The sequence below is a fragment of the Pipra filicauda genome, unplaced genomic scaffold (genome assembly GCF_003945595.2).
Source record: "Pipra filicauda isolate LSUMZ 115617 unplaced genomic scaffold, ASM394559v2 scaffold277_size1012519_pilon, whole genome shotgun sequence".
NCBI classification, from domain to species: domain Eukaryota; kingdom Metazoa; phylum Chordata; class Aves; order Passeriformes; family Pipridae; genus Pipra; species Pipra filicauda.
The window spans coordinates 928,075-952,452 of NW_024104395.1; the positions used below are offsets into that span (position 1 = coordinate 928,075).

The 24,378-nt window shown below is 35.4% G+C and overlaps 1 protein-coding gene across 2 annotated transcripts in view; it reads left to right on the plus strand.

The window, feature by feature from the left end:
- UTRN (utrophin) overlaps positions 1-24,378 on the plus strand; it is a 365,977-nt gene that overhangs the window by 323,950 nt on the left and 17,649 nt on the right. For both annotated transcript variants that reach the window (XM_039382610.1, XM_039382611.1), the window contains 7 exons: positions 760-926; positions 3,363-3,474; positions 11,133-11,269; positions 12,896-12,934; positions 13,177-13,242; positions 16,581-16,646; positions 24,024-24,182. In XM_039382610.1, coding sequence (XP_039238544.1) covers positions 760-926; positions 3,363-3,474; positions 11,133-11,269; positions 12,896-12,934; positions 13,177-13,242; positions 16,581-16,646; positions 24,024-24,182 — 746 coding nt within the window. The remainder of the gene's footprint in view (positions 1-759; positions 927-3,362; positions 3,475-11,132; positions 11,270-12,895; positions 12,935-13,176; positions 13,243-16,580; positions 16,647-24,023; positions 24,183-24,378) is intronic.

Sequence of the window (24,378 nt, forward strand, 5' to 3'; positions counted from 1 at the left end):
TCTTATTGCTGACAAAGTTGATGAATAGAATACCTTTACAACTAGGCTTCTCTAGTGGTTACAATTTAAAGAAAATGTAGAGACATGTTTGTTTGCTTTTTAAAACAATCACGTTAATACTTTAGCTCTGCTTTATTCTTGCAGCAATTGCCTATAAAATGGGAGATTTCTTTCTCATTAGTTACATGCCTGCCTGTTTGCTATTTGTGTGTGTGTGTTTAATGTGCTAACTAGAAAGAATACTGTGAGCTCCAAGCATAATAAAAAAATTACATGAGTCTAATGGCAATCAATAGGCACATGCAAGCACTACTGACATTTAGCATTTTGTCATTGATCTTAACTCAAAAGTCGACCATGTCTTTAGAATGTTTGAGGTGCAGAAAGTGCTTCCCTTTCATGCTCATACTTATTTTTCAAGTCCTTTCAGTTCAAAGACAGCTTTACAAGGGACCCTGTTGCTCATTTACTATGTCCTCCACCTTTATTACTGTCTGTTTACTCTATCATAGCTGTTTTAGTCTCCTATAGTCTTACTGACTGACTTGTTTTCTTTATTTGCAAGTTGATCAAGGTTATTTCTTGTGTCTTGTAAATGGTTTTGGATGAACCTGTCATGGAAAGGATTAACACAGGTTGTTGTTTGGTCTTCTTCCATAGAATTCTAAGGAAAATTTGCTTTTGGGTGTGTGCTGTTGTGTTGTTTTATTTTATTATTTATTCTTTTTTAATTTGAATGTGGGTTCTTTCTCTCCACAGAATCACAATAAGCCAGAAATAACTGTAAAGCAATTTATAGATTGGATGCGCTTAGAACCACAGTCTATGGTGTGGCTACCAGTTCTACACCGCGTGGCAGCTGCAGAAACAGCGAAACATCAGGCCAAGTGCAACATCTGTAAAGAGTGTCCAATTGTCGGATTTAGGTAAGAGGAGGGCAGTTAGATACAGTGTTTCCCTGAAAATATCCACACTTTTAAGCCTTACAACAAGTGCAGTTTTTTCTGTCTGTTTTCCAATGTTTTCCTGCTTTAAGATAGGATCTGTCACCTGTGGTGTGGCCTGAGCTAGTGCAGTTCTGGCTGCTGCAGTACCACTGTTAGACAGCCAGTGACTGACAGAGGTACAGGGCAGGCTGTCATCAGGTGTTTTTGCGTTGCTGGAGCCAATAGATAACAAATTAAATATGAATGCACATCGTGTTTTTTGTAAGCACAAGATCAAAAGGAGGTGATCAGTAAGAAAAAATGTGGACTGACTGTCTGCTCTCTTGCATAGGGCTTGGGAAACTAACTTATGCCAGGCAACATTAAACACCCTTCAACATTAGTCTTTCCTTGCTTAAAACAAACATTGATATGTTGCTGTGATGCAGCTTGCACAGTTCCTGTCTCAAGCATTGAACTTAATCTAACTTTCATCTGTTCAAAGAAAGGTGTGAATTGCAAAAGAAAAAAATTACATGGGGAGTATTCTCCAAGTTATTCTCCTAAACTGTAGTTGGTACCCTTAGTGAGTACTGTTACAACTAGCATGCATTTGTGAATTGATTATTCCCATGTGCAAAATGATGCAAAGTATCCCCCAGAAAATCCCAGCAGAGGCTACAGCTAGAGCTAAGAATAACTGGATTTTTCCTCTACTGTGGTCATGGAGTCTAGTGTATTATTTAGGAAAAATACAATAGGTCTTTCATGTAAGTGCTTCTAAGGTTTTTCTTCAGGTATCTTGGCAGATGAGTAAGTTTTGTACCGTGTGCTTTCTATACTTCATCTTTCAGTTGTTTTAAAGGATAATAATATGAATCCTGAGGTCAGATTCATCTCACCTAATTTTAGGCATGCTGGTTTTAGTCAATCTTACAAGACTGAGCTAGCAACCCTCTTTTTTTGTCATTATAAATATAGATATGTATTTGCAAAAGTAATAAATCTGATCAAACTTTGTTGCCTGTCTTAAGAGGAGATGAAATTTCTTGAAGTGTTCTTATTTTTCTTTATTATTGCCTGAGGGAGCATAGAGTGACAAAGCTCCAGCTCAGATATGTTTTAGTTGTCTAAGTTGGGGATGATGAATCTTGTCTGTACTATGTGTAGAAGGAGGGTAGAGAGATAGAAAAGCAGAGAAAGGAAGACAAAGGAATGGGTCATTCTAAATAATTTCTATAATGAAGTTAGAGATCTGCAACAACAAAAGCCTCTAACATCTTAGCAGAAGGTAAATGTGGCCCTTTAATGCACAGGCTCTGAGTAAAAATTATAAACAGCTGCATCAGCATCCTTTAAAGTGAACCTTTACATTTATAGACACATATTCCCTTGCAAAACAAAACATAAAACTCAGCAGGGAAAAAAATGTGGATGGGTACTGAAAACGGCTCTCAGGAAGCAATTTAATTTAAACTTTAACTATTCAGTAGCTATTCAATTTGGTTAAGTTTGCTCATTTTAGTTTCATATAATCTCATCCAGTCAGAACAACCATACTATAAAAACAGTGGGGGGAATCTGGAATTGAATTGTTGCTTTAGTCTGCTCTGGTCTAAATAAATCAATAATGTTCCCCGTGACTACATTTAATACAAGGGATACTGTATAAGTTTGTTACTTTGTTTATACATAGTCTCTTAAAAGAAAAAAAACAAAAGTAAATATATCATTGTAATTTTTTAAACTGAATTTTGTATTGTTTTTATAATTCATGAATTCTCAAGAATTTCATTTTCTGAAATGTGTTTGGAATTTCTGAGCATCAAAATTATTTACAAACACTTAAGCTAACTGTTCAGGGTAAAAGCATCTAAAAGTAAACCAGTCTGGCTTATAAAAGTTTTTTGAGATACCATCTGAGCACTAAATAGAGGAAAAGAAAAACTAAAGCCAATATGGTTTAAAGTCAGTAAAAACTTGAAAATTATAAATTCTTCACAGTCCATCTATGAAGCTGATGCCCGTAAGATTTTCTGCTTCAAAGTGACCTAGGCAACACATGATTGACAATGGCTCTCTATATGGATATAGAGACAGGAACTTTTAAACACTCAGTGAGGTGTGCAGTGTCAGGAGGTTCTGTGAAGTGGGTTAAGAGGGCTGCAGGTTTCCTGTGTTCCCGTGCAGCTGCTGCAGTGGCACTGCAGTGGCCCCTGGGTCTGCAGCTGTGACGAGTGTTGGCTGTGCCACATCCTGGTCACACACACCCACACACTTCAAAGTTCTTTTGAAGCTAATCCCAACAAATTCACAGCGTTGCTGCTGCTGCTGCTGAAAACCAGGTGACACCATTTCAGAGAGTAATTTGGTTTGTGAGGCTTAATTAGAAGTAGACTTAAGAATCTTTAATCACTATGTTTAATGTCCCCATAGGTATCGGAGCTTAAAACATTTCAACTATGATGTCTGTCAGAGCTGTTTCTTTTCTGGCCGTACAGCAAAGGGGCATAAATTGCATTATCCAATGGTGGAGTACTGTATACCTGTGAGTACTAATTTACTATTTCTAAGAGGTAACAATCATTATTTGAATTATTTGAGGTCTAAATTTTTTACAGAGTCTTTCGTCACTTCACTATTCTGCCAGGATTTCTTTTTCATATGTTTAGTAGGGCCTGTATTCCTACCTTTCTCTTTGGAAGGCATCAGGGACTTTGCTAGTGCTGCTGATTTTATGTGGACAGTATTTGGATTCTATAGAAATGGGTAGACATATCCAGCTGTGAGAGAACTTGAACTTCACTTTTGCTTTGTAAAAACAAAGCTTGAATATTAAATGTAATTATAGTACTTGTATACTTGCGTATGCACACACACTGTAAGGGTGAGAACATGTCAGAGAAAAAGGACTCACTTTACTATTGCTATACCATAGGAAAGAATATTTATATTCTAGTAATGCACTTTAATATTTTTGGAGAGGTGTGTGATCTTCGCTTTCAGGTCCAACATTTTGCTTGCTTCATGAAAATGTGATTGGAAATATGTTGAGTTTCATTCTGCTGAGTTATTACTGTTGACAGGGATATTTAAAAATTGGTTTGTAGCTGAAAAAAATAGAATTGATAGTTTCTAACCAAAAATCTTCTAACCTCTGTGAGAGGTTTGCCTGCAGTAGCTAACACAAACTAATTTTAAAACACAGTATTTTCCTAATGGTGTTTCAAACACAATTTTCTATGGAGATTTCTAGGAGTCTTTCTTAGGTGGAGGAGTGGCTGGGTGGCTACATGCAAATAGCACTTTCGCTTTTTTGTCATAGTTGTTTAAATTCAAGAATTTTAACTCGGAAATAAACTAATAGGATAACTGTTATGTTATCTATACAATAGTGCTGAAAGGTGTGTTTGCTCAGAAAAATTCAGACCAGAATGTAAATAGAGCTTATTCAATAGAGCTGACTTCCAATAGTATTAGAAGGTTCTTTGGGTTCTTAGACTAGCAAAAAGTCATTGAGTTACCTGACTGTCTTTTACTGTAGTTGTTGGACTTATTACCTGTGTTTTCCCTCTCTTTTACCTGGCTTGTGTCTTGTAACAGAATTCAAATTCTATGAAGTACTGTTTTCACTCCATTATAATCAGAAGAAAACATGAGTTATGTTAATTTATTTTCATTAATTCTGTATCCTAATGTTAGGATTTGATTGATAAATTGGCATATCAGGCTATACTCTGAAGAATACTTTTTAAGTATGTTTGTTGTTTTTTCAACCAGTTTTAATATTTGTTGTGTTTAGTCACTGTTTTTTCTCTTCATGCCTTCTCTTTTCAGAAATCATTTTCTGGTTTATTTTGTACTGGTTTTGTGGTATGATATAGGGCCATTTTTTTCCATTTTCTAACCCTCAAGATCTGGAGGTCTGTGAATAGACATCATTAAAAATATGGTGATACTGAGTTTTTACTTGTCTCCTTAGCCAACATAATCCAAAAATTTGAACATGTTTGGAATGTATTTTTCTTGGATTCATTTTTTATTTTCTCCTTATAAAGTTCTCTCAAACCTCATCTGTAGTGGAACAGAAGTATTTTTTGTTACTACCTAAAATATACTGAAAATTCAGAAATCAAAGTATAAGGGGTATTGAAATAGATAATGCTGCTGGTCCGCAGGATAAAATGACCTTCCTGTTGAATCAGTCAAATACAGATTATGTCTGGTATGAGGTATGGTACTATCCCTAGAATAGGATGGTATATTTCTGATGAATTCCAGGTTTTTTCCGAAGCAGCAGATTTGATATCTAAGAGAAAATTTCAGTTCTTGTTAAACATGTTCACGTTACATAACTGCGAACCACCTCATTTAAAACTAAAGACTGATGAACAGAAAAACATCTTCTGGAAATGGCTGGAATCCTCTCTTGTCCGTGGTACTAGGGATGGCTTGTATTATAATGAAGATTTCTGTTACTGCTACAGAAAGAATATAGTTTTAAAGCAATATTAAGTGTAAAATAAAGTAACATGATTAGAGAGACTGAAGGAAGGCAAGTGTATAGGAGGTAAAGGAAGAAACTTGCGTCAGTTTTAAGTAGAGCAGAATAAAAGAAACGGCATTTAATTTAGGTGACGCGTAAAATTAGAGGTCCAGCACTGACCCCCATTAATTTGGAATCAGAATATGAGAGTTGGAATTTTACTGAGGTCCTGCTGTAAGTACACTCTGCTAGCTCCATTTCTGTAAAAAGAAATGACCCATTACATGAACAGACTTACATGCCTGTTAAACTTCCATAATCAGTACCCACATGCAATCTGTTTTAACTAATCTCATCTGCACTAGGTCAGGAATAAAGAATTGATTTCACAAAAAGAATTCAGTATTATTTATCCTTGCTGTTTGTTGGTTGGTGTGCTAATCTGTTGCTAAACTTGAATTCGTTTAATGTAATACAGTAGTCAAGAATTTCCAATTAGTAGAATAGCTTATAAGTTTAAAATGAGTAATGCCTGAAAAATAGCATGGACCTAGGTCTGTGAAATAAAAGAAAACGTACCAAAGGCCAGTAAATTGTTCGGTAGAATCGATTATATTACAGTACAGATAGCCTGAAGAGTGCATCTACTCTACCTTTTCAACTAAACTTAAAAGCTGTTGATGTTAAAATGTTACTTTTTTGGCCAGTGTTGAAAAGCAGAGTACAAATGCATGAACTCATTAATAAACCTAGCTTCTCTTTCTTGCTGCTAATGCATAGTAATACATTAATATCAAGAATACTAGCAATAAATAGGTAAGAAAATGCTTCCGTTAATTAAGCTGACATTTAGAACTGGAGCTTAGTCACAGGTGGAGGCAAGACCATTTAATTGTCTTCAGGTAAGTAGTTAAGTGTAGGGTATGAAGGGATTTTTCAGAAGCACAGTAACTTCTAATTAAATTTAAAATAATTTGGAGAATGGCTTAAGGAATCTGTTTTTAAAATTAAATTTACAAGGGGACAGTTCTCCATTTTAATGAGTTTTGTGATTTGCATTAGGTAATAATTGCTTCACAGTTTCAGAGTATGACCATTTACTCCACATAGCTATATGTATACTATCTGTAATGCCATTCAGCATTCTTCTTAACTTGCAATTTAGGTTTTTTGATGCTGAAAAATGCAAAAAAATTAATAATAATGACTTGAGTTATGGCTGGTTTTCTTTCACCCAGGATTTAGAGATGGGTGTAACAAGCAACTGAAAACATTACTCTCTCTGAAGCAATAGAAATGCAAAGTTATTCTAGTTAGTATTCCACCTTTTTCACCTAGTCTTTCTCTGAAAAGACGGAGAAACAGGATTTTTAATGTAGAATTTTACACAGAGATGTGTAAGATGTAAGATTTTCCTAGCATCTAATTCAGGGATGCTCTTATGTAACTATCTACATGGTTTATTTTTAGCTGTTTTGGAACAGAAATCCTCTCAATAGTGTCACTTCTGTTATATTAAGGTGGCTTTCTGTACCAATGGATCTTTGAATTTCAGATGGAAATATTTACTGCGTCAGTTTTCATTCTCCAGAAGAAAACTCTCTCTTTGTTTTCACTTTGCAAATCCTATATTCCACAGCAAGGAATATAAAAAAAAGCTTTTCTGGAGTAATGTAAAAATATCAAATCACAGTTCTGAACATTTTCTCATTGCAAGTAGACTTATTTCCTTACCATAATGAAAGTATAATCAGTTTTTGTAGTTCTGTGCCACTCACCTGGCACAGCTCCTTATTTTAGGGAACTAATTTTTGGTAGCCTTTCTATACAAAACAAGGGCAGCAAAGGTTAACCCTTTCATTTTCCAGATAACCAGAATTTTATTTCCCTGGAAGAGCTCAGAACATGATACTCAAGACATCAGAAATTATTGGTTGAATGGTAGTTTACCCTAGAATGAATTTTTTTCCAGGCACAATAAAGCTTATCTGAAATAGTGCCTGTTAAGACTTCTGCTCTAGATAAGTCATCTGAAAATTGAATTCCTACTGACATCCAGAGAAGACAGATACATTCCTGAACATCAAGCAGCCTCAGTGTTTTATAAACAACAAACTGACATAAGTAAGTCAGTGTTTTCATCTTGATATGCTTAGCAGTGCACCAGGCATGACACTTCACTGTTAACAAAATGGGATTGGAGCAATAAAGGAATAAGAAATTGTTTGGGCCTCCATTATTAATTTTTCTTTGAAAAAGAGAATAGTAATAAATAAATAACATTAAATGTATGTCTGTATTTTAAGTATTCTATATTATTTATTCACATATGTTTCATATATTTGTTATAATTTTTATATTATATGTTATTTAATTTAGAGCTCTCTAACTGCTTTATTACATTCTTGGTGATACTTTTTCCCAATGAAGACTTGTTCTATTTCCAATATACTAAAAGTATACAGCGCTGCCTCCGTACAATCTTAAACATCCACTGGTCAGATTTTGTGACCAATACATCTGTTCTAGAAGAAGCAGCAGTCACAAGTATTGAGGCCATGTTGATGAGAACACAGCTGCGATGGGCAGGGCACGTCTCAAGGATGAAGGACCACCGCCTCCCTAAGATCTTGCTTTATGGTGAACTTGCCACTGGCTGCCGCAAGAGAGGAGCCCCGAAGAAAAGATACAAGGACTCCCTGAAACAACATCTCAGCCTTGGCCATATTGATCATCATAACTGGTCTACTCTGGCCTCCAATCGGGAGGCCTGGAGACACGCCATCTATAACACAGCTGTCTCCTTTGAGAACACACGCAGGATCACTCTCGAGGAGAAAAGGCAACGCAGAAAGAACCGTGTATTGCAGAATATACCACCTAAGGAGTCTTTCTGCTGTGCCTTTTGCAATCGGATATGTCTGTCTCGTATTGGCCTCATAAGCCACCAGCGTGCTTGTAACAAATGTGGATAGAGCCTTTCCCAAATCTTTGTTCGCGAAGCCTAGCCATGATGATGATGATGATGATGATGATGATGATGAAAAGTATACAGAAACTAATTTTTTAGCCTGTGTATGAAAAACATGTTTCAGCATAGTCATTTTTTTCCACTGCTTTCCATGAAATCCCAGTTCTTAAATTTTTGGATTATAAGAAATTTTATCTGGTATTCATTTGTTACTTATGATTCCATTTATGCCTGGCTGGTATATTGAAGAGTGCTAATGCCAGTTTGTTAGTTGTTACATATTTTCTTCTTGAGACCTTCTGGTACAGGTGTTTTTTTTAGTTGTTTATGTGTGGCAGCCATGGATCTTATATGTTCCTTCTTTTCCTTCCTGAACTTTGTCTTGCTCTAAGAACTGAGATTTTAAACTGAGTTTGAAAGCATGGTCCTTTGGCTGAATGTTCAGTGAAGAAAAGGATTTTTTCTTTGCTTTTGAAGAAGTTCTGAAACAATGGTGGTGTTTGTGCTATTGATTTATGTGGAAGTAGTCAAGATGTCATGATGTAAGAAAATGTACAGGGTACCTGTTTATTTTAATTTAGAAGATAGATTTTACACAGCAGTGCCTGGCTATTGATTTTTGAAAGGAAAATGTTATAGTACCTTGACATGATTTTGGATTGGATTGTATAATGTGGTTATATGCAAAAATAAGTAGAAGAAATATTTTGAAGAGTTGTATCTTATTTGCGTGTAGATTAAAATAGTTCTTTCAAATCTGCTCATATTTCACTGGTTAATATTTACTGTCCTCAATCAGTACACAGTCATATTAGTTTTCTTTCCAAGGAACTGGATCAGGCTGTCATACCAAATAAAGAATACACCAGAGGAAGAGTTTGGCAGCTCAGTAGACATTTATTTCTATAATGTGTAGGTACTAAAATTTTCATTCCTTGGCCTTGGGACAGAGTTCCATCTGTTTGAGTTACTGTTGCGTGAGAATAAGCAGCCCTTTGAGTTGTCTCATTTTCTTTCTTTGGATGGTGCAGTGGTTGGAGAAGATGGTTTCCGAGAACGATTTTGTGAGCCCTCCCAAAATCCACTTGTATTAAAATTGAGGGGTTCAAACACCTCTTAATCCGAAATTTGCTCAGTTGTTACTTGTTAAAGTCACATATGAGAAATCTACCAACACCAGTTTGATTATCTATAATTTCTATTATTTGTCTGATTTGTCTGCATTTGTAACTGTATTTGTAACTGCATATATTAAAATACAGAATTTGTAACTGCATATATTAAAATACATTGGGAAGTATTTTTATGTTTTGATAACAGAGAATAGAATCAGGGAATAGTTTGCCTGGCCTGCTTCTAGGCTTCTTTGTAATATTAAGATTACAAAACTGAAAAAATCTTTCTCTCTGTTTTCCCTATGGTTATCCATCCGCTTTGGCAACAGGCTTCTCCCAAAGCGGAGGGTACAGAAATGCAATCTGTAGTTTGTTACAGGGATTGGACTGGAAATCTGTAGAAGCTGTTGCAAATCTTCAGCTAACTCAGGAGGCCAATGTCCACTTTTTCTTTACTGCAGTTGCAAGAGGAAATGCTTAATAGTAACTGCTGTATGGGAAGTGGACTGTTCTGTTGAAGTACTCAGCACAGTCTGAGCACATATACTTTAAAAGCACACTATATACTACTGTTTCTTCCTGCAGATCTCTTTATTACCATTTTCACCTTGTGTTTTATGCTTGCATGTATCCCTGCTTTTGTAGAAGTTAGCTGAATAGTATTACCAGAGTAGTGCTGCCATTATTGCTGTGATTATTTCCAGTTAAACTAATTCTTAAAAGCAGTTGCTTAAATTTTAATTGTGTTCTGGGGGTGGGGTGGGGTAGGGAACCAGGAAGGATGGGGCTAAGCATTTGTCAGTTTTGGAAGAGGCTTCATCAGTCAGTAAAAAAGATGCTGGGAGGATGGAAAATGGTGATTATAACTTGTAAATTTAGACTTGAAAAATCTCGTGGCTAATTTTGTCCTAGTCTTATCTTGTGGTAGTAAGGAGTAAGGTAGTAATCACCCTGTGAGTTTGTTACTTCAGGCAGTATTTGTTCTTATCAGTCCTGCTTGTACCTTTGAACAGTGGCTGTACACTGGCTGTCACTTCATCTGTGGGGGGTTTTTTTCCACTCTCGAATGATACCGGTAGTGGCAGAAAATGCTTATGAAAAGCTTGACCATTGAGAATGGTTTAGCACATATCACTCCCATCTTGTGATAAAGTTTTCCATTGTAAGTCTAGAATGAAAGGCAGTGAGTATTTTGGGGAACTTTGTGAATATAGAGGGCTGTATCTTTCCAACTGGTTATGACAAACTGATAAGCCTTTTTTTATTTTTCTGAAAAATTAAATTTTTATGTTTTGTAGGACTGGTTATAAATGTGTAACTTAAAACTTGAACCTTTTTCAATTTTTTTCTAATTTGTAAACTAATTGGTAAATGCTTTTTTTGCTGGGAATTTGACGCCTTGCTGTTTTTTTCCAGAAGAAAATTTTTAGATGCATTATTGTTATTATTGTACCCTATTTCAGGATACTAAAAAGGCAATTTTAGCATTGTTAACATTTTAAAATTCTTCCTTGTATTCTTTTTCAGGGCAGTACCAGCATTATTAATCACTAATATTGATATTAAATAATAATGATTATTTAATTTAATGAATTAAATAACTTATTGAATTTAATTTCTTTAACTTTTTAAAGACAACATCTGGGGAAGATGTACGGGACTTCACAAAGGTGCTGAAGAATAAGTTCCGATCAAAGAAGTATTTTGCAAAGCATCCCCGGCTTGGCTATTTACCCGTGCAAACAGTATTGGAGGGTGACAACCTGGAGACGTAAGCTTGATTTATAGAGTCACTGGAGTCACTAACCTATTCTATTTAAAAAAAAAAAAGAACTCAAGAAATAGTCAAAAACAGTTGCAGGGCCTTGTTCAGTATTATTTTGTGTTAGTTGTTTCATGTTATTTACAGATCTTGCCTATTTTTTAAAAGTAACATATTTTATATTAGATTTTCGTAAGCATTTTACTATAAAGCCGTGGACTTTATAATGTCCATGGCAATGGACAAAGCAAGTAATGTTGGAGGGTGCTGAATGGCTGTTTTACAGAGAACACTTTTGAGGAGACTGGGCTTTTTGAACTGCACTGCCTATTTGGTTATGTCAAAATTCCTGGAATTAGAAGTCTCTGAGTTAATTAGGGTCCTACAGGCATCAGAAAAACAGGTGGCTTAATCAGAGAGAGCACTCTCAGTGTCTCCACGGTATTATTTATGGTGCTGACAGAAGTGCTTCACTTTATTTACTTGCTTGGTAGTTGTCAGCAGAAGACATTGTTACAAGAACAAAATTAAAATGTGTTGACAAGGTGCTAGAATTAGTTTCATGGATTGACTGTCCTTCACATGCTGGAGTCTGTGGCAGTACTGCGCTGTCTGAACATGGCACACTTAGCTAACAGCAGCTCATGTGAGGCTTTAGCATAGATGCTCTGCTTTCATACAGCAGTTTAGTGCCATTGCCCTTGCTCTGTTTTCATGGCTGGAGGGCTGTGCATTTTATTTACAATAACCAAACAAAACTTCTTCATTAGCAGTTTAAGAAACAGGAGGAAGTAATCCGAAAACTGGTATTATTGATGACCTGGCTTCTAAGGAAGCAATGCACATTCAAGTGTTAAAATGTTACCCACTGGGGCAGTCTTCAGCTGCCACCAACACAGAAAACAAAGCTGTTTCGATGTGATGAAAGTTTGCCAGTGCTGCCAGAAATTGGAATGTCAAAACTGTAATCACAGGTCAGGATAAAACTCTTTTGGTCCAGTCATGTGGGAAATACACAGATAAATTGCCAGCACCATGCTGAGGAAACTGTTGGTATTGGTTTTCTGCCCTGCAGGTAGCGAAACACAGTAATACATTCCTTTTAATAAAAAAATTAAAATAAAAATTCCTATGTAGTTACTCAAGTATGAGAATTTAGTATAATATGTATTTATCTCTGATTATTTTTATGCATAAGGAAAATAAACGTTGGTAACTGTGACTTATAGAGTGGGTTTTTTATTGGTGGTAGTTTTTTCCACCACATTTTTTCTAGTCATTTTTAGTTAGTTTAAGATGAAAGATCCAGTACTTGAGCAGAATTTAAATGAGTGGATTATAGTTTATGAACTGCAGTTCAGTCAATACCTCTGATTTGGATTTTTCATTAAATTGATTTTTATTTAACAAAACAAAGTGTGTAAGTCAGTCTCCTGTCCCTCTGTGATACATGGCAGTATCCGTTGCTGTCTCTTTTCTTCATCAATTGTTGCTAATGGAAATAATCTGGGTGGGTTGCTGGTCAAAATATTTTGTTTCTCCAGCTTTCTCTTGCTTAAATGACACTACAGTTGTTTCATAGTTTCATTCTTTCTCTCTCTCTTTTTTCTTTTTTTTTTTGTGTCTTCCTTGCAGTCCTATCACTCTCATCAGTATGTGGCCAGAGCAATACGAGTGAGTACGCAGAACCCCTTTGTCTGAAAAGCCTAGTATGCTGGTTGTTTTCTTTTAGCTCAGTTGCAACTAATCTGATGTGCATGAACTATAGGGCATGACTAAACCAAAGCAATAACGCTGTCGGGAATATTGTGAATTTATTTATTTGTCATCAGTCTAATTTAATTTAAAAATAATATTGTCTGTATCGTGAATTGCTTTAGACATCACTAATTGTTTTATTATTATTTTTAAACTAGTCCTTCCCAGTCTCCACAGCTGTTTCATGATGACACACACTCCAGGATAGAGCAGTACGCTACTAGGTAAGGGAGGCACGGTTTCTCATGAGTAGATTACATTTTGTGATTGTTTCCTGCAGTTTTTAATATGCACTACTGGTTGGATATTATTTATTAAAAAGATATAATTCTCTGTACTTAGAAGTAAAATATTTTTAAATCATTAGCTTCTGATTGCAGTCATATTAGATGTAAAATAGATATGTTAAATCTATCATCTCTCATACAGAATGGAAACTGTTGCAGAATTGCATTATTTCTTAAAATGTACCATTTTTGTTTTGTTTCTTCATTTTTAACCTTTAAAATAAACCAGACTTGGTGGATGTATAGTTTTCCCAGTAGGATTCTAGATCCAGACTTTTGTTTTCTTCTGTGACAGGTTGACACTGTCTATTACTGTTGACTTTTTACAGGGCATATAATAATTACAGATGTTTTATGTTCTTGCTTTTGTGGGATGACCCTAGTCCTTTTGTGATAAAATATCTATTATGCCAAGTACATCTCAGTGTTTCTGTCTTTTGTTGAACTCTCTTCTGTACATTCACAGCTGGTGATCACAGAATCAGTAAGGTTGAAAAAGACCTCTAAAATTGTCAAGTCCAACTGTTAACCAAGCACAACCATGTGAACCATTAAACCATGTCCCCAAGTGCCTAAGGCACTTCCAGAGAGAATGATTCCACCTCTTCCCTGGGCAGCCTATTCCAACACCAGACCACCTTTTCATGGAAGAAATTTTTGTAATATCTAATCTAAACCTCACCTGTCACAACTTGAGGCCATTTCCTCTCATCCTGAGTTACGGATGTGGTCATGGTGGAGCACTAACTAGAGGTACCCTCTCAAAAATAAGTACCATGGGAACTGACTAGGCTTTTCTTTGGGTGTTTTTATTGTTGTATCTGATCTCTACAACTAATAAACAACATTAACTTTTTCGGCTTTTTTACTAAAAATTCAGTTAACTGCATTCTTATTTATGAGCACCATAAGAAAGCTTCAGAGCAGTTTCTTAAATACCTACGATACACTACTTATGATCTTTGCAGCTGGAGAAAAAGAAATAGGGCTGAAGGGCTACCCACAGTCAGCCTAATTTTTTTTATTCCCCCAGCAGCGAATATTTTCATTTTGCACTAGTAGTATAGCACAGTGACACACAATGTCATTTTAGTGCTTTTCAGTTATTTGGAACATGTCATTCATATAGATCACCCAACATTTCTTTGAGTCTCTAACTTAGGCTGTGCTTTAATCAGTTAAAACCCCTGGACCAAATAAATTAAACTTCCCTAGAAAAATGTGAGCATTTTTTGTCTCCTTATGTCCTTTTTTTCAGCCCTTGGTGCCACAATACTGTGACTTTTTGTGCCCAGATAAAGCTCATGCTCTGGACTTGCATTAGGATCACAGGAGACCCTAGGTGCAATACCTGTTTTACTTCTCCTGTCCCTCAGCTTTTACAAGTTCTGCTTTGGATTAGAGTAGCTGAAGATGGACCATGCACTAGTCAAGGCTCTTTCAGGATACAAAGCTAAATCTGTACCTGCTATGTGCAGACATTGGTTATCAAAATTAGAAACTTAATACTGAATACTGCATAAGTAATCTATCTAAAACTACTCAGAACTGTTTTTCTTCTAGTAAAAAAGAGAAGACATAATTCTGTGTCTGTCATATAATTTTTATTGTGTCCTTTCTAGTTGGATCTGTTATGTGTATTTTTTATATAAACCAGTAAATCTTTTTAATTGTTCTGATCTTTTCAGTTAAGCTTCTTTAAAGGAATAATATCAGGGCTTCCCGAATAAGACAGTGCCCAGCAGAAGCAGTGTATTAGGGCTTAAAGCCTTCACTGTCACTGATTGAAGAACATTCAATTCCCAATTTTCTGTTAACAAAGTCTCCTATCTGGGGATATACCTGGGGATACCATCTCCCTGTTCTGTTGTGCTGCATCACCTCTGAGTTTTTTCTAATTCCCTTCCTCACCTTTCAGTTTGTATCCTACCTTGAAGGCTCTGCAACTAGAGTCCCTTCCCTGTCTCCCTCTGCTCCCTGATTAGGGCCATCTGCTGGTTTTACAGCAAATCCTCATTAATGATGGAGATGGTAAACGTGATGATATTTAATACTAATAGATATCTATTACTCACTAAGAGATTCAGGCTCCCAGCTCTGAAAAATACTGGGGGTTGGACTACTTTCCTATGTGACAAAGGGACTGTGAAGATTAATTTCTAAGATTGTTTCATCAAAGAATTGAAGATGCTGAGCTATGCAGCATTATAAAGGTGACTGTAAGCATGTTGCTTACTGTGAAGTAGATCTGTTTGAGATGCCCCAGAGCAGAGATTATCTGATTAACTTTAGTCACTTTGGAGCTTGTCTTTCCCTTTGAGGGAGGTATTGAAACACAATGTCCCACCCAAACTGTGGTGGGATGAGACGTCATCCTGTGTGGCCTTTATTTATTCTTCTTCAACCCTGAGGAATAGTAACAAACGTACATATGGGCAAACTTGCTGCATATTAAAACACCCGAGTTCCCAATTCTTTAGGGCCTTGCGCACTGCTTTCAAAAAGAAATTTGAAGATTAATGTCTAATGCACTTGCAAAAATATATGTGAAGTGAAGATATCTTTATAGTAAAGGAAATAGCTATATTTGGTGCAGTTAAATATATGTGCAGAGCATTGAGTGTTCCTAGATTTTTATGTATGTGTCTTCTGTACATAAGGTATCTCTTTCCTGGAAACTTGAATAGGTAAAAAATTTCTACTGTCATGTTGAAGAGCTGTATAACCTTATATATACAGTCTAATAATGTAGTCTTTTTAGATTAATTTCTTCCAAAATGAGGAACTATAGGCAATGACTCCCTGCAATTACACTGCTTTTTGTGTTGTTTTCCAGGACTTGTCTGTCCACAGTGTGATATTATTTGCCAAGTATAATTTCAGATGTTGTGTGTGCTATATTTAAAAAGTATTCATCCTCTTTTGTTAGTCCAGCTTTATAAAATTCAAAAAGAAAACCATCTGCAAAAACATCTCTTTAACTAATTTTACCATGGAAGTTTTGGTAATGCTAATGATAATTATACTAGAGATAGAAAATACATTTTTTCTTCGTTGTTTGGCAAGTAGAATTAGTTAATCATAGTGAAAGTTTCTCATAAGAGTCCTCTGGATTTTAGATCTTTACCACAAAATCTAGGAGTTTATTTTTAATAATTTAATCTTTTAATCAAAGATTGCCATACCTGAGCTGTTTCTAAGCAGACTTGATCTTCATACTACTTCTGTTTAAAGTGTGCAGCATGTTCTCTGAAAGGCGTGGTCTTTCCTTTCAGGCTCGCACAGATGGAAAGGACCAATGGCTCCTTCCTCATGGACAGCAGTTCTAACACAGGAAGTGTGTAAGTAACTCAGACTTATTAAGACTGTCAGCAACTTTGGTTATGTGGTATAATCTTCATGAGTTCTAACACAGGACTTTGTCCCAGTGAAAGCAGCTGATAAGTATGACCCCAAGGATGCCTGCATAAATTTAATTCCAAGCACCAGTTGTAGAAATTGGTGATGTTCACTTGTTGATGTACAGGAACTCTACATTTGTCAGCCATTCTGCTTCAAAAGTAGGGATATTTTACATGACTGGTAAAAAGCCATAGCTCTATAGGTTCTAGTTCGTAACCTTTTTCTGCTTTTACCATAGTATAAAAGAAAAGAAATCCTTCTGTGTTGGACAATGGAGTGGGTCAAAAGCTTTTGCTAAGTCCCAGTCAGCTTTCTCATTAAAATAAAAAAGCATCTGTATTTTGAAGATTCGGCAGAGCCCAAAGAGTCTTGCTACTTCCTGTTCATATTTCAGTTTGCTGTCTATACCTGGGGATATAAGCATAGTCCTATGTTAATTTTATCAACAGTTTTCTTTTTTTTGAATTGTCTGTCACTTATATTGTAAAAACCTTCATTGAAATGCATTGATGAACCTGAAAGGTGTAGAACCCCTTGAATTGCTGATAAATTAAGTACAACTTTTTTCAATGTAAAATTATACAAATGTTTTACGTCACTGTATCATCAGTTCAGTTAATTAAATCAGTGTAGTAAGACTGCCTCTTCTAAATTATTAACAAATACCATCAGCATTTTTAAATAGGAAACCAAAGTTGTTCTTGTTCAGCTTTAGTTGGAAAATGCTATTGGTCTCAGTAATACTTTCATTTACTCTTTTTAAATCTAATAATGAAATTATTATAAATAATAAAATCTAATAATTAATTATTCTACTCATGAGTGTAGTAAAATACTTTGCTTCAAAGAAGCATGTGACCTCCTTTAAATGTTTTCTCTTTCCTGATTAATTAACCCTCTTTGCATACCAAATAAAACTTTTTTTCATGTGAACTGTTTTCATGTGTTTCTGTCATTGGCACACTCACCAGTGAGAGAAATGCAGCCCTTTTGAAAAAAAAGAGCAAACAAAGTGTCATTTGGCAGGAAAGCTGAAAACTTGAAAGCAGCTAAATGCTCATATACTTGGGTTGTGTATTTTGCAATAAAGACCAAACAACCATTCATCCCAATAGTAAAAGGGTGGTGTATATGCTTAATTTTTACTGGCACATCACCTGTTGATTTTAATGCAATTTCCTTGCTCATCTATAAAAATTACCTTTATTTTAAAAAAGAGTTAACATAGAGAGCTTGTGTATCAACATGTGAGAGGGACCGCTGAATTTGGGTCTCAGTCCTGTCATCAAAAGGGGACTGTTACACAAACAAAATATGGACAAGAAAGTAACTTTGTACCCAGCAGCACCTTCTGTTTATTTGCAGATCTATGCTTTCATTAAGGGGTAAATACTGAAGTACTCGAAATCCTGAAGGCCTATGGTTTAAAGTTTAAGCCACTGTCATAGAATCATTTAGGTTGGAAAAGACCTTTACGGTCATTAGTCCAACTGTAAACCATACATCTGCCAAGTCCACCACTAAACCATGGCCTTAAGTGCCACATCTACATCTTTTAAATACCTCAGTGGTGACTCAACCACTTCCATGGGCAATCTGTTCCAATGCTTGACAGCTCTTTTGATGAGGAAGTTTTTCCAGAGATCTACAGAGCTGTGAAGTTGGTATCCCAGTTTGGATCAGAAGTTGTTGAAACATTGGGGAATTTAGGATTATAATTCTACAATATAGCTTTTACAGTGTCATTTCAAACATTCAGGAAATGATTACTAGCTTGGAAATCAAATTCTTAGCTTCCCATAAATGGAGTTATGTTTTGTGATCTTATTTTTATTGGTCATAAGGAGTCTTTCAGTTGACTGTAAACCTAGAACAGAGGCAGAGTTCCACTTGATATTGAAAGTTTCTGCTTTGGTCTTCTCAAGTTCACAAGTTCATCAACAGTACTTTTAACACTTTTCATACTTCAAAGATGTAAGAAGTCATCTACATTTGAATAAGAGAACTTCTGCTGTCAGATAAACATAATGACTTTATTTTCAGGAATGTTTTGCTATGTGCCATTTGATTAAGAAATCACTCTTCAAAGATAATTCTTGAGTTTTAACTAACCTATTTTCTTGAAAGTCATTATGACTTCTATCTAAGTAAGCTTTTATAACCCTCTCCTTCTGTAAAGATATGTGAATTCCATTAAAAATGCATTTTCCTTAATCAGAAAAATACTTGTAGAAAAAACCGAAAAGGTACAGTCTCTACTGTGGTATGTCCAGCTTCTTAACAAACATTCTAATGCTCTCATGCATGATTTTCTGGTACAAATACATTGAATAAAAATTTTTTTCCTTCATATAATTTTTTCAACACATTCAGCATTTATAAATGTTTAGGCTAGGCTGTTGTGATGAATTTTCTTTGACTTTAATTAATGCAAAAACATCTCTATCTTTAAAGCAGACGTGCATCTTCACAAATGAAGATGAGCATAAGGAAAAAATGAGGTCTTTACAACAAAAAATGATAAATAGTGTCCCTAATGGAAAGCTATGCCTCACAATTTGATAAATCACGGTGTAGTAGAATGAAAATAAAAATCATTAGGAAAATAGGAAAAGAGTGCAACTTATTCCTGTAATGTATGAACTATCCTATCTATCCCATACTGAAGACAGTTGCGCTGAACACAGTATAAATACTTTCAGTATAAATGTAAATGTTTAATAGCTGTTTTCCCATTAATTACCTTACTGCCAGTTTTCTTCATGTCTGCAGCACTGTTGATGCTGTTTCACACTCATCTTAAGGCAGAGTTGGAACATATCTGAAGTTTAATTTCTGTGACAGTTTTACCTGGCACTGCTACTCAGTGTGTTGGAAGTCAAACTGGAGCCCCAGTATGTCGTACCTGAATACTTTGACGTGATGTAAATGCTTAGAAGGTATCTTGCCACAATGAGAAATTAGTTTCACGTGATAATAAAATTAGGAGAAGAACAAGTAAGTTAAAGACAAAGCACTTTGGAGTACCTTCTTCAGCCTTTTTCTAATATTTCTTATAGCATCAGAATTCTAGATACACTTTATTTGGATAAAAATGCATGGTGCTTAGTATGAGAGCTACAGCAAAAATGAAAGCTGCCAATGCAGTAAGTTCGCATATAGCCACATCTTGCTATCTCAAATCCAATTTAGCAATCAGTTTTCTTAGGTAAAATAATGCATTGACGAAAAGGGATAGTGAGGAGATCTGAATTTTTCTTTCCATAGCATAGGCCAATAAAAGGGAAGCTATATGCAGCTTTATTTGCCTCTTGCTTCCTCTATGCATAATGTATGTTTTGGAATAGACCTCTTGAAAATATATATCCACAAAGAGAAGAGGATATTTCAAAGGCTGTTTTCCCTAGGCTTCTTTATGGGAGTGTTTTTTCCTTTGAGATCTGCTTCTTTCAAGTCTGACGTTCTGGGATGTGTTGTTTGCTGCTTTCTGCTATGGTGAAATGCAGAAAAGGAACTGCAGCCTCTGCTGTCGAAGGACTTCGTGTACTTCTAGTTTTTTCTCAAAGCACACAGGGTCTTCAGTAGAATAATCACCAAGAAAGAGTGAGGAGTTCATTGTGACTTGATGCTTTTATTCTGATTACTGATTGCCATCTTTTACCACTTCTGCAGAACAGAGTCCCAGATTCTCAAAATGAAAGTATTTGCCTGGCATAGAACAATGACCTTATGCTGTAGGTCATTTGAAACCCTGTCCTTGGACTCCTGTGCTACTAATGAATCTGTTCTAATTATAATCATGAGATTGTTGATGCAGGTTCAAGGTTCTGTTTTTTTGAGCTAGTAATTTTGCAAGACAGACCAGAGTTGTAGAACACATGGTAAAAATACACTTTTCCTTCAGAAAACATCCTTTATCAAGTGCTTTCTCCAGTCTGTGAAAAAGCCTGCTGTCATTTGCAACGTGTGATGCCTAAAAAAAGAGCAATCAATATTCGCAGCCTGTTCAGTATGTTTTCTGAGACTATGAACCAGTGGGAGAGGAGGGAAATGAAATTTTTTCTGGACTTATTAACTGTGAGACCAAAATATAAAATTATCTCTATTTAGTTGTTTCGATCTCACCTACTGGATCACAATACAGTCAAAAGTATCTAGATGTTTACTGGTAGTCTCTTTCTTTTGTTAAGGGGTTTATAAGTTTCATTAAAAAATGAGGTTACACCTAATGCAAAATTTTAACAGAATCTCAGATTTAACAAATTTAAATAAATATAATAAATCCAGCTTTACAGAGTTCTGTTTTTAAAAAGATCCATTTTAGATGACCTATGTATTTGTTTATAAATTAATTCATAATTTTAAAATGTAGACAGTAGCTTTTTGATGCCTAATTAAAATTACTAGACTAAACTAAATCATCAAACTTTCCTGACATCATCAACACCCTTGAACAAAAGAAGGCTGTATGTGTAGTTACACAGTATCACTTAAATTAACATGTAAACAGTGTTCTGAAGCCTGGATGTTAAAGCTGTGTTCTCTCACTAGCCTGCTTTAACACTGTTTTTCTGTGCTCTCTGAAGATGTGACACTGAATTGCCAGCATTCTTGGATTACTGTGGCTGTTTCGGTCACAGTGAGGGTGTTCTGCACATTTTGCAGGGCTGTGCAGCAGAGTTGGAAGCCCACAGAGATGTTACATCACTTTGGCAAAAATTTAGTGATAAAGAGTAGGGGATTTTTGTCAAGATGGCTAAAGGGTGAATAAGTACCATGAGATTTTCATTATCACATTGGGATCTGATCCAAAAGCCATTAACTGCACTAGCCTTTGTTTTAGTTTTAAGTAGACTAATGTAAAATAATAGTGAGTAATGATGAATTTCCCTGAGATCACTTAAGTACTAAAGAAGAGAAAGCAGTTAGAGGCCTTGCCTTTTTTGTAGGTAAGGGGAAAAAAAGGAGCACTGTTATGTTTCAGATAACACTGTTTGGATATCACTAATTATTTTGAAAGACTTAAATGCACATATAACCCCAATTGTATTTAAATTATATTGATGTGCTTAATGAAAAATTAATTAAATTTATTTATTTGTAGGGAAGATCCATGATGTCATTTCTTCTCATGAGTGTAGTACTGACTACAGCCAAGACAGATAAGAAATAACTGAGTAGGCATTATTTTCTTTGAAGTTTCTAGTTATTTTTAATAATTAGATTCCTAGTCCAGTGGATAGAACTCTCATAGGCTGTATTTTTTTTGTTTGAAGTTTTTTGTCAGGGCATAATGTTACTTGATGTACATTTCTTTGATTGTAATAGTCTAAATTTTCAATGACAAGTTGGAAAATGGAAGACCCCATGATAGCTTTTAGTAGATAGTGAATAGTTATCCTTACGAAGAAATAATTTGGTGGTGTTCTACCATAGGATTACTCTTCAGTTAAAAGTTTGTCTTAGGCAGTACTATAAAGAACTAAGTAATTTCACTGAGTGACAGAAGAAGAACTTTTCTAAGAGAGACAAGATTCCAAGAGGAATCAGTACTTATTAAATCTTTGGCTATTCTGTCTTGCTTCTAATACTGTTGATGATATTAAAAGGATGTTGATATACTGAGCTACCAAAAAATCTTATTTCAGCAGAATAAAATAGGGTCTTCCATTACACAAACAGTATGTATGCAACTCTCATTTGTTCCTGTCACATGCGTTTTCTCCTTTTGTCCCAGGAGTTCAAATTTATTTCTGAGAAAACCCCCAATCCACATACATGGCCTTTCAAACATCTAATATATTTTACTTGTACATGCATTTATTTATAGATTATTTCTCACCACAGAAACAACTGCTGTGTCTTCCAGGATGTACTTTTCTAAATAACTGTTTTTATCATTCAAATGAGACTGTACATTTGGATCTTCTGTGATGAAAGATGTTAAATTGACTGACAGGAAATTTTAAAAAGCCTCTTGAAAAGCTCCATTACCCTTTAATTTTGAAAATAAATGCTTTGCATATAATGAACTTCCTATTTTTTGCATGAGTTTTCAAAGGCAGTCCTTGAGGTTACTTTTCATTCCATAATCGGTTAATAGCAGAATTCATAACTGCTACTTTCCATCAGTAGGAGGAAAAAGGTTAGCACAAGAAATATTTTTCATATGAAAAAGTCTCTTTTCTAAATGATATCTGAACATGTGTATTCATACTGCCCATGTGTGTCTCTCTGTTGTCGATCATGCTTTAACTGCAGGAGATCTTTAGGGTAAACTATGTAGGGACAATACTTCACGGTTTCATAGGGTATGCAGTCTTTGGTTTGTAATCAGGCAAAGAAGGTAGTTGTAAGAAGGGTTTTCTTCAGCATTCATACTCCTGCAGCAATTTCTCTCTTAAAAAAAATGAATAGTGTATGTTTTTCTGCTGTTGACTCATCCTTTTTGAGTAAGCAAGGAAGCAAACTGGTTTTAGGACATGGTATCCTTCACTTTCTGTCCATCTGACTTTATCGAGAAAAGCCAGCAAGTAGGGAAGTAAGGCACATCTATACAAAACCAAATTCACTTGGATGTTAAAGCATAATTGAAAGTATCAGGACTTTTGTATCTCGGTACCATGAGGTAATTTCATGCAAGTCAAGAGGAGGACAGTGTTATAGTTTACTTCTATCCCTGAATCTATAAGGAGGAGATCTACTGCCCGTGGAGAATTTCAATGTATTGTATGCGTATATCAAAACATGGAGAAAAATGGAAAATATAGTGCTAATTCAAAACCTATAGCATTATTTTTGAAGCATTGTTGGTCCCTTTGTGCAGTGTACAGTGTTAGCTAGATACATGATGATTCATTGCTTTTGAGTTCTTGGAGAATTCTGTGGGGTTTTTTTCTCTAATTTTCTTAGATAAATTGAACACACCAAAATTATCTCCTCAAAAATATTAAAAATGTCACCTATTTATGGTTAAAAAAAAAGGATCTAGCAAATAGCTTGTTTGTTTTACTTACTTTAAAGGAATTTCAAATCAGTCATCTTTGGGTTTTTTTATTTCTGATTCTTGTTTTCAATTTCTTTTCAAACCAGCAGTAGCATTTGTTCTTTATGCATACATTTAAACAAAATGATCTTTTATACTACTACAGATAAATCTTTTTTCCTGTTTATACGGTTTTCTTTCGGTATGTTTTTTAGGCTTAATTCCTTCTCTGTTAGTCCTTTTTCATAAAAAAAACCAAAATCTCTCAGCTTGACAGAGATAATAAATGTTTTACTGCTCTGTCTTTATCTGTGTTGTTTTACTGTTTTAGAGAGGATGAGCATGCCCTTATCCAGCAGTATTGTCAGACGCTGGGAGGAGAGTCACCTGTGAGTCAGCCACAGAGTCCTGCTCAGATACTCAAGTCAGTGGAGAAGGAAGAGCGAGGAGAGTTGGAGCGTATCATCGCTGACCTTGAGGAAGAGCAAAGGTCTCATAATCATCCTACTGATGTCTGAATTGTCACTTCATTGTTGTTTGAGCCATGCATGTATTATGTTGGAGATGTGAAAGACCTGGGAGTCATGATTTTAGCAAAAAACACCAATCAAGGCATATGTTGTGCATAGCCTGGCTCTATGTTAAGTAGAAGAGGGAGGGTCTGTGAAGAAATAATTTAGTTCTAC